This window comes from Artibeus jamaicensis, unplaced genomic scaffold, assembly GCF_021234435.1.
Source record: "Artibeus jamaicensis isolate MK-2021 breed Jamaican fruit bat unplaced genomic scaffold, CSHL_Jam_final contig_3174, whole genome shotgun sequence".
In the NCBI taxonomy this organism is placed as follows: domain Eukaryota; kingdom Metazoa; phylum Chordata; class Mammalia; order Chiroptera; family Phyllostomidae; genus Artibeus; species Artibeus jamaicensis.
In genome coordinates, this window is record NW_026521738.1 from 7,999,400 (window position 1) to 8,009,333 (window position 9,934).

General features: G+C 52.6%; 1 protein-coding gene and 1 long non-coding RNA gene across 4 annotated transcripts in view; one reads left to right on the forward strand and one right to left on the reverse strand.

Moving 5' to 3' along the window:
* SPRED2 (sprouty related EVH1 domain containing 2) overlaps positions 1 to 9,192 on the forward strand; it is a 116,298-nt gene extending 107,106 nt beyond the window's left edge. For all 3 annotated transcript variants that reach the window (XM_037126252.2, XM_037126253.2, XM_037126254.2), the window contains 2 exons: positions 3,710 to 3,859; positions 5,992 to 9,192. In XM_037126252.2, coding sequence (XP_036982147.2) covers positions 3,710 to 3,859; positions 5,992 to 6,657 — 816 coding nt within the window. In that variant the 3' untranslated portion in view covers positions 6,658 to 9,192. The remainder of the gene's footprint in view (positions 1 to 3,709; positions 3,860 to 5,991) is intronic.
* On the reverse strand, positions 633 to 3,415 carry LOC128627098 (uncharacterized). The gene is made up of 3 exons (XR_008391211.1): positions 3,173 to 3,415; positions 1,950 to 2,133; positions 633 to 1,863 (listed from the first exon to the last, which is right to left on the reverse strand). It is a non-coding gene; the product is annotated as an uncharacterized LOC128627098 (long non-coding RNA).
* Positions 9,193 to 9,934: the final 742 nt, after the last annotated feature.

Genomic DNA, 9,934 nt, shown 5'->3' on the forward strand with positions numbered 1-9,934 from the left:
CTCGACTCTTGCTTCCTCTCCTTCCCTTTCTTTCTCTCCCTGCTGTTCGTTCTCTGCTCTTCCTTGTCAAGCTCTTGTCTCGGCCCCACTGCCTTGTGGGAGGGCTTCAGAAGCAGGTCTCACAAAGCATGTTAATTACTCAAAATATGTGAATTTTTACAGCAACCATAGGAAGATTAAAAATGTAGTCAAAGGTCTGCCTCTTAAAAAGGGACCAAACTTAGGTGGTTAAGAAACCTAGCCCCCGTGTTACAGATACTGTTCCAAAGCAGAGAAAGACAAAGCTCTCCAGCTCAGCCGACTGGGCCAGACTGGCCCTGCTGCTGAACGGGGCGAGGGCAGGTAAGGTGCAGAACCTCACCCACAAATCTGGATGCAAAGTTTCTAAGTAAAATAGTAGTGCCCACGGCCTTGCTGTCCCCAGCAGGCGGCATTGAAGGCTCGCTGTGATGACTATGTCCAATTCAGGGGAAGCCTGTTGCTGAAGCCTCCCCTTTTAGGAAGCTGAGGTCCCCAAAGCACCTTTGCTTTTGTTCTTCTGTAGTTCAAGCCCACAACTGTTCAGAGACACCACTGGAGACCAAGGCGAGTTCAAAACACAGCTGGAGGCTTTCCAAGGTGAAGGTGTCAGATTGGGAGGTGTCGTGAGCGTGTGCACACAAACAGCAGAGTGATGCTCAAGACACCGGCTCGTGACTGTGTGTGCGCTCAACCTAGTGGCTGCTTCCCTCCAGCCGTGTGTGGGAACCTCGAGCGTAGTGAGGTCAGAGGTGCGTGCGGGTAGGAGGTATTTCCCCTCACTGTTCTCAGAGATGCCCCGATAGTACATCCCTCTCGTTTGTAGGTCACACTCACCACTTTGCAAGATCTGTCCGATAGTGCAGATGTGAAGTAAGCCTTGCAGAGTCCACACCACTGCAGAGTAGTTTGGCGGGGAAGGCTGTGGGAGGCGGTGAACTGTGGGCATTCCTGCCCCTTTGCACAACTCTGTCCTTAGGTTCGGAGATACTGAACGGCTTTATCAGGCCCACAGTCGGGAAGCTTTGCACTTGACTCTGTTTGGTGAGAATGTGCTGTTGGGGGCTAGGGAGGTCGGACGGGGGGTGTGTCTGATCAGCTCGTGCACACTAGGAAAGCTGGGTGTGCCTCATTTCTCAGAATGACTTTCTACACAGTGTCACCTGGACGTGGGGTGCGTCAGGGAAACAGCTGACTAACAGGTGACTGTGATGTGTTGGCTGTTTTCTGAACACTAAACACTGGTGCATATTACCGTGTTCAATACAAGGGTGGCTTCTAACCTCAGAGAGATAACTGTCTCGTGGGTGTTGGTTAAGAATTTAACCTTTGAGATTTGAATCATGCTGAAGGGCCTTCCTTATCTGCTCATTCAGGAAGTATTTGTTGAGATCTTTGGAAACCTTTATGTTGCACGTGCCATCCCCTTATGTCCTGGGTTTGCATCAAGCAGGCTGCACCTTCCTACTTGGAGAAGTTGTACTTTTGTTGAGATGAACACAACACCTTCCAGAGTAGGCATTGGAATGGGCCCACCTGAGCTTGAGAAACTGCCATGTGGAGCGCTGTGGGTTTGGGGGTCAGAGGCTGCCCACCACAGTCAGCAGGGTCCTTCCTCACTCCGAGTCTCCATTTTCCTGTGTGTGACGTGGGGACTACTACTTACCTGGGACCACGCCCACAGGTGGCCAGGGCCTGGCACATCAGACACACTCACATGACAGGAGACCGTCAAGAGTTCTGATCGACAGCAATTCACGTGTTAAAGGCGGTGAGAGTTGGAGGACAGGCAGAGTTTGGAAGAAAGTCAACCTTCTTGTGTATCAGCTTGGTCTCTTTCAGTCACTGGGATTGAATAGTAATTCTTACCTGAGTTTGGAATCAGTTTGAGGGGTGGGGGAGCTACCAGGCCCTTTGTGGTCCTGGCTTACCGCCCAGGGGAAGTAGATGTCTCGGGACTCGCCCCACCAGGCACGGGATGCGGGATCTCTGCAGCCTTCCCGCAGTGGGCCACTCAGGCCCAGGAGTGGCCACCAGCATGTGCTCTTTGCCGGCGGGTGGCTCTTGAGAGGCAGAGGAGGGAGGTGGCAGGCTGCGCGCCCAGTTCCTCTCTACCTGTGGTGGAGAGGAGCGGGGGTCAGAGGCGTGACACGGGTGAAGCTGCTGCCTCGGAGCAGGGATCGGGGGTGAGGAAAAGTGCACCCACTCGGTGAACCCAGCACGTCCGCTGAAGTTACTGCAGAGTGGATCAGGACTCAGGCTTGGCTGGACTCAGAAGCTCAGAGGGCACTTTCCCTGTCCCCTCACCACCATTTCAGGCTATGGACTCTTAGATCTTGACATAATTGACAGCATTTTTTCTGACCTCTCCGCCAAAAGCTTTTCATATTGCCTGAGAGGACCACATGTCTGCATGTATGTTAGCCACTGTGGCCTGAGGGGTTGGGAACAGGCATCAGCCTGGCGTCGCTCAGACCACACCAATCAAAAGTCCAGGAAGGTTCGGTCCCCGTGGGGTGCTGCACATATCCACCCACTTCAAAACATTCACGGCAGTTGTGCTGCAGAATAGAAACGAGTCTTCTTTTTCCTAGTTACCCGCAGTCCCACTTTTCTGAGCATTTATTACTTTACAAATGGGGAAGGGGAAGTAAAAAATAACTTTTCTAAGTCTGTCTGTTTTGCTTTGCCCCTAAAAGGCTGTACGACACTAGCAAAAGACAAGTGAAATTAAAAGATAAATAAGCAAATGAGACAAGGGGGAATCTAAGTGAGGAGGAAGGAGTTCCTAGATTTTGGTCTGAGATAGGGCACCTAGAAAATCTTTTCATTTCTTTGGTGTTGGGGGAGGGTCCCCTACTCTATGTAGGTGAAAGGGTGTGTGGGGAAGCCTGGTTTTGAAGGTGGTTGCCAGCTGCATTTAACAGTCTTTTACGAGCGTGTGGCTTGTGGGGAATGGTGGTGCAGAGTGACCTCACCGAGGCCCCGTAGCCCCCTCCATTGGGCCTTAGGTGGGAGCATGAAGCACCTCGCTGGTAAGTGTATTGGGAGGCAGCAGGGCCCCTGTGCTCTGGCCACAGTCCATCCCAATATCTGATCACCTTCCAAAGACACCATCAGGTAGGCTCCACTGGGAAAACAGCTCTGCACTCACCTGCACCGATGGGGGCCTCCATCCCTCTGTGCCGTCGTCCATCTTGCTTCCAGTTTAAAGTGAACCCCAAAGCTTTCCTCCAACCCAAAGACTTCTTCCTACAAAATTTCTCCCTGGAAAGCCAGCACACACGGTACCCTGAGGAGCCTCATCTCCCGAGTCTCCGGCAGGGACCAGCCCCACATGCAGACATTTGGGTTTGATTCGTACCGAGCGGCAAGCGGGTCGACCATTCTGAATGAAACTGGGGTATACCAGCGGGAGGCCCGGTGCGCGAACCCTTCCCCAAAGTCTGCTCGCTGTTCCCACATCTGAGAAAACAAACCCAGCTTTCCAGGCTCTGTGGCTGGATTTCTCTGCCCGCTGAGCCAGCCTTGCCCTCCAGGGGTCCTCCCACCTCCTGCAGCCAGGACAAAGTCAGGCTTTCGGGAAGTCCGGCAAGCTGCCACTGTGGGGGTAGACGGCATGCTAGGGTTTGGTGTGTGGGTTTGGTTTTTGTTTTTTCAAATTAACTCTTGGTTTCTTCCCTCTGAACAGACAGCTACAGACAGTTCTTCTAATTCCTCTCAGAAGAGGGAACAACCCACTCGGACAATCTCCTCTCCCACATCCTGTGAGCACCGGAGGATTTACACCCTGGGCCACCTCCACGACCCATACCCCACGGACCACTATCACCTCGAACAGGTGAGTGGCAGCCTCGGTCCTCTGAGGTCATCAAGTTAGGTGACTCCTGACTCTGGGCTGGCCCCTTCCTCCCCCCGAGACCAGGCCTCTTCCATGCTGCTTTGCACCACCCCACCCATATCGAAGGCGTCGGTGGCAGCTCACCCCTACCTAGAGTTCTCTGTGTGCGGGACACCTTGTACTTTATCTCATTTAATTCTCACAGATTGCCCTGCAAGGCAGGTCCACAGCGTCCCCAGTTTATAGCTGAGGAAGCTAAGGCTTAGCAAGATAGAGTCCCTGGTGGAACAAAACTCAGACGCAGGTCTGTGCTGCTGCCTGCGTTCCTCTCTCCAAAGGCTCCCGACTGGGCGTGAGGGCGCAGAGCCCGACTCAGCCTGGAGGACACCCTGGCAGCTTGGCTGCAGGCCCAGGCTTGCTCAGGGACGTGCAGCTGGAGTCTGGAACTCAATAATTCAACCAGTATTTACCAAGCAGCTGTTTTGCAGAGCAGGTTCCCAAACTGTGGGGCATGGGCCGGTGCCCTTGGGTGCGATGTGGCCCCTCGTCTGCTTTGAAAACAGAAACAAGGAGCACAGTTAACATAAAGCTGTGTTTACCTGGCCCTTTTTAAAAATAATTTAATTTTATGCTTCCCAATAGTTTGGCATTAAAATCTTTTTATTACAATCACATTATGGTAGCAATAGATAGGAAGTGACTTTTTGACTGACTTTGAAAATAAAAAAAATTAGCAAGCCTGCATCTGCTCCCAAGATCTGTTCTGAAATCCTACAGGATGATGATTTTCCAAAGTCCAGAAAACTGACGCCGAGGCTCTAACAGGAATTACAGCAAGGCATGTGCCACCTGGGCCCTGCTCACAGTCTGGTGGGCAGGAGCACAGTGGGTAAATCTAATTGCCCTTTAGAGGTGCTGCCACTGTTCTAATGGTGACAGTGGCAGCAGGTATCAGCCATGTCCTGTGTGACAGGCTCAGTGCTGATGTGGCCCTGACGTCTTCATTCTCACAACAGCCCTACACAGTTTGGCAGTCAGGGAAACTGAGTCTGAAGCTGAGCAGTTTGCTAATAAATTGCACAGCCCAGATTTAACTCTAGTGGGTTTGCTGGGAGCCATGTTCTTGCCCCTGAAAAAGCCTCATGCCCAAAGGACTCCGACGGTGTGAAATCTCATTCCCTCCCACCACTGAGACATCATCCTATGCCAGGCAGGCTCACCTGTGTCTAGTCGGTGACAGTTCACTCAGCACCTGCCACTCTGGGCTGTGCGGACCCGTTGTGAACTGGAAGAGGACCACCTACAGAGCCAAGTCTCTGCCCTAAGGGAGATGCAGTTCAGGTTTGAAGGCTGGAGGGGGTGGCTGTGGGGCCCAGCTGCCTGGGCCCAGAGTCCAGCTGGGCCACTCACTGTCTGTGAGGTCCCGGAAGGATTCACACCCAGGCAGCTGGCCTCTGGAGCCTGCATTCTCACCCTTTCTTATCCGGGCACCTTACCTTCCCGATTACTGGGTTCTTGTCAACCTGACAGTTCTGGTCCCTCTTTTGAAAATGATCCACAGTGAGAAACACACTTTATGTGGTGACCAAAGGGCTTACTTAATGTGTAATGTGCAGTGTGTGCCACAATTTGCCTGTTTCACTGGGGGCTGGGGGGGGGGGAAGCCTGCTCTTACAAAAGGGAACATACTGTACAAAACCTGGCAGAACTAATGTAAACTGTTAGAACTCAGGGTGGGCAGTGAGTGGAAGGGCAGTGGTGGGGGGTGTCCTCGGCAGGCTTCTCACCACTACTTGACCTGAGTGTGTCCAGCTTCTGAAAATTCAGACTCTGTTCTTGCAGTGTGCACACTTTCCTGTATAGGTGGTAGTCCTCCAGCAAAAACGGGGGGGGGGGGGGCGTGTAAAGCTGCTCTCGACCCATTCCGTTGATTTCCTGGCCCAGGAAAGGATTGAGACTCACAGTTTGTAACACATCTTTGCCCCCACAAGGTGTTCAGTAAATACAGGATGGGCCCATTTCTTTAAGAAATGCCTTTGTCAAGGTGAAAAGGTGCATACTGGATTTGGGGCCATGGGGGGGGGCAGGTGTTGCCACTGCTCTAAAATACTGTCTCTTTTCTCCCGGGGCAGCCGATGCCCAGGCCCTACCGCCAGGTGAGCTTCCCGGACGACGACGAGGAGATCGTGCGCATCAACCCCCGGGAGAAGATCTGGATAACGGGCTACGAGGACTACCGTCACGCGCCCGTCAGGGGCAAGCACCTGGACCCCTCGGAGGACGCGGACTCCTACGTGCGCTTCGCCAAGGGCGAGGTTCCCAAGCACGACTACAACTACCCCTACGTGGACTCCTCAGACTTTGGCCTCGGCGAGGACCCCAAAGGGCGCGGGGGCAGCGTGATCAAGACCCAGCCGTCACGGAACAAGTCCCGGCGGCGGAAGGAGGACGGCGAGCGCTCCCGGTGCGAGTACTGCAGGGACATGTTCAACCACGAGGAGAACCGGAGGGGCCACTGCCAGGACGCGCCCGACTCCGTGAGAACTTGCATCCGCCGGGTGAGCTGTATGTGGTGTGCGGACAGCATGCTCTATCACTGTATGTCGGACCCCGAGGGCGACTATACAGACCCGTGCTCGTGCGACACTAGCGACGAGAAGTTTTGCCTCCGGTGGATGGCTCTTATTGCCTTGTCTTTCTTGGCCCCCTGTATGTGCTGTTACCTGCCCCTGCGGGCCTGCTACCACTGCGGAGTGATGTGCAGGTGCTGCGGCGGGAAGCACAAGGCGGCCGTGTGACTGCGCCCCTCGCCCCGGCAGCCGCAGCTGCGAGGGAACTCGTCTCCTTCGGCCCCCATCCTCTCCCCTGCTCCCTGGGACCTGGAGGCGCCATTCCGGCCCGGGGAGCCTGCCTGGTGGACTCCGCACCCCCCCGGCCACCCACTCATCCATCCCCGCACACAGTGTTCTGGAGAAAGGAACCTCCGCGTAGACTCCCGTGTATGAACGAGCCGTAATCAAGCTGTCTTATACCTGTGTTGATTTCCTGCCTTTCCTCCCGCCGCCTCCGGCTCAAAGGGGACTGCAGTTGGAACTGCTGATTTCTTTGGTGGGTCCTGTAGTTGGGTTTTCCAGGAGCATCAAAGACTGTCTCTCGGCCGAGTGCCTGTTGCTGTAGCATCGCTGGGGGCCTGAGGAGATGTGACGTCAGAGTGACGAAACCCAGCCCAGAGCACTGCAGCCTGCAGGTAGCGCTCCTGTCTGGAAGGGGATAGTCAGCAAACTTCTTCCGCAAAACAAGATCGCTTTAACTTTCCTAAAGCCGAATTCCCGTGTCAGCTGCAGTTTCTATCCTGAGCCCATCATCATTTCCTGCCCCCCACCCCAAATCTGTCCGTTCTTCACGATTCAAAACGTTCACCCATAAAACGACTGAAAGTTGAGCCTTAACTTCGGATTAACTTGTGAGAATCAGGAAAATTCTTTAAACTGCATCACATCCTCGGGCCAGGGCTAGAAAGGGGATTTCAGATTGCTCTGGGGCTCCCCAGTTATCCCTAAGGTAGAGCTTTTTAAAAATTGTGTTGCCACCACTTCTAAAAATTTAGCAATATTGGAAGAAAAACGCTAATTAAGAAGTTTTGCTCATTGTTTTGGAAACTAAATAGTCGTTCAAACACAGACCAGTGTTGAGAACCATGAAGATCATGGTAAAGAAAACCATGGAAGCTTCCCTCCCACCCCCGCCCCAGCAGGTAGTTGGGGGGGGGGGGTGTTAAATGTCATAAATTTGAGGAGTGGTGGATTGCACTTCATTCGTGGGTTTGTGTTTTTGCTTTCCTTTTGGACTCAATTTCAAGTCACCAAATTCATTTTATACTTGGGAAAAAACAAGGCCATATGTAAAAAAAACCCCGATGCCGAAGTGTCTTTCTCCCGCAGCTCCGAACCCAGACTCACCAGGTCGTGCGCACAAACGGGCGGGGCAGCAGGCTGGGGCTGCCTGTCGCCTTGCCACATAGGAGGCTTCGGATTAGCTGGAAAAAGAGTATTTTTTCTAATCTATTGCGAGGAATAGCCAGATCTTGAGGCAGAAGGAAGAGAAGTGAAGAGTGGTTTACCTGTACCTAGCATAGTACAATCACAACGTAGTGGAGAGCACAGGGACAGGCTTGTCCACATCGCTGTTCCTCCCGCGGGGCCTTCCGTGGTGGCGGCCAGCTGAGGGCGTGGCCTGCTCCCTCTCCCCTGCTGCCCCCGTCCCTTCCCTGTTGCACACAGAACGTCAGCCTTCAAGGAAAGGGCCTTTCTTTCCAGTCTACCAGTAGGACCGGGAAAGTGCTGGCCACACTTACCTTCGTGGGATGGTTTTAGCTTGTCTGAGAGCCTGCCGCGTTTTTTCAGTCAGGTCTTCGGTGTAAATACCCAGTGTGCTTACGAGTTCGTTGGTAGATGCTTTCATTTGTTGGAGTGACTGGTGTGGGCCTCTCAGTCTGGAACAGGAGCAGAGAGCCGTCAGTCTGGTGAAGGAAGAACCACTTCCCTGCCTGGAGAACATCTAGAAAACCTCCACCAGCCTCCACGTGTTATTGAGAGACCACCCTCACCCTGCCCCACCCCCCTGAGGTTTTGCCTCAAGTTCTTTCTCAAGGTCTCTTCTCTACAAAGCACAACACTAATGTATGTTTCGTCAGACCTCGGTTTGAGTGCCCCTATTTATTTCAGTGAGAACACACGCAGCCCGGGCGCCTCTTGTCGGTCCTCTCTGTTCAGTCCCTGTTCTATCTTCCTCCCCCCCTTGTCCTGTTCCACCCATTTGGAGAGTTACGCCAGTGGGTCTTACTCCACGCGTACTTTCTGGTTTGTGAAGGCAGCGGTTAAGGGCACAAAGGACAGCCATGGGGACACTGATGTAAATACGTCTCTCGAGTTGCCACACTGCAGCTGAACAGTGTGTCGCATTTTCCCGGTCAGCTTTGCCATACTGATGTCAATCATTTGAGAAAAATTATTCAGATTTTATTTTTGTATCTGTGGTAACAACACATTAACCAAAAGATTGTCTGTTTGGAAGCTCCCCCGACCCCCAAGCTGTTTGCTCACATTAACAAATTTAAGTGCCTGAAGCATAATTCATTCTTTACCTGTATACTAAAAACCCTGTTGTATTGATTTTTTTTATAATAACCCTTTTTACCTCTGTGTAAAAAATATGTATACAAGTGTATGATGTACATTTTAAGTTCTTAACTTTTTTTATGGTTTCTAATATGTATGACCAATGTAGCCATTGCTTTCCAACGTACTGTGTAAATACAGACACATCCTATGAGACCGCTGGCTTCGGGCTGTTTTTCTGGCAGGAGACGGGAGGGCGTCTGAGCCTCTGCAGACGCGGGAGTTCCCGCACACAGGATGGGAAGGGGTTTCTTTGGAAGGGTGTGCGGACACAGGTCTGTTCTGGTGAGGCTCTTCCCCTCTCAGGTTATGTCGTGTTCCCGAGGGGAGACTGCAGCTCCTCGGGCTCACATGCCTCAAGTAAAAGGAGCGCTGTGTGTCACCACCGGGGACACCCCTCTTCCTAGGCCTGCCCCCCCCATGCTGCTCCTCAGAGGGAACAGCTGTGCTTCCTCCGAGTTGTTTTCCACCAGTTCCTGCTGAACTGTGTGTGCATGTGTACGTGTGTGTGTGTGTGTGTGTGTGTGTGTGTGTGTGTGGAGTTTGGAAGACAGTTTTTTCCTGGAAACAATTGTTAAAACTGCAAGACCGTGGGCCTCGTTAGAATGGTTCCTTTTCACTGACATTTGGCCCGCTTTCCCTTCCAGTTGGGCTCTTTGGATGCTCAAAGTTAGAGGGACCGTCCTCTGGGGAGATTAAATGTGGGGTCTTTTTAAGGGTCACAGAGGAAAGAAAGTTTTGGCTCCTTCTTTACAGAACTAAGTAGGGCCCTTAAAAAAAGAAATGTGTAGAGGGGCCCCTCAGTCTTATTTTTAACTCCTCCAGAAAGGAAAGCCCTTGCAAAGGTGAAGAGCAATAGGAGAGAGTGTACGAGTGAGGGAGCTAAGAGATACTGGAG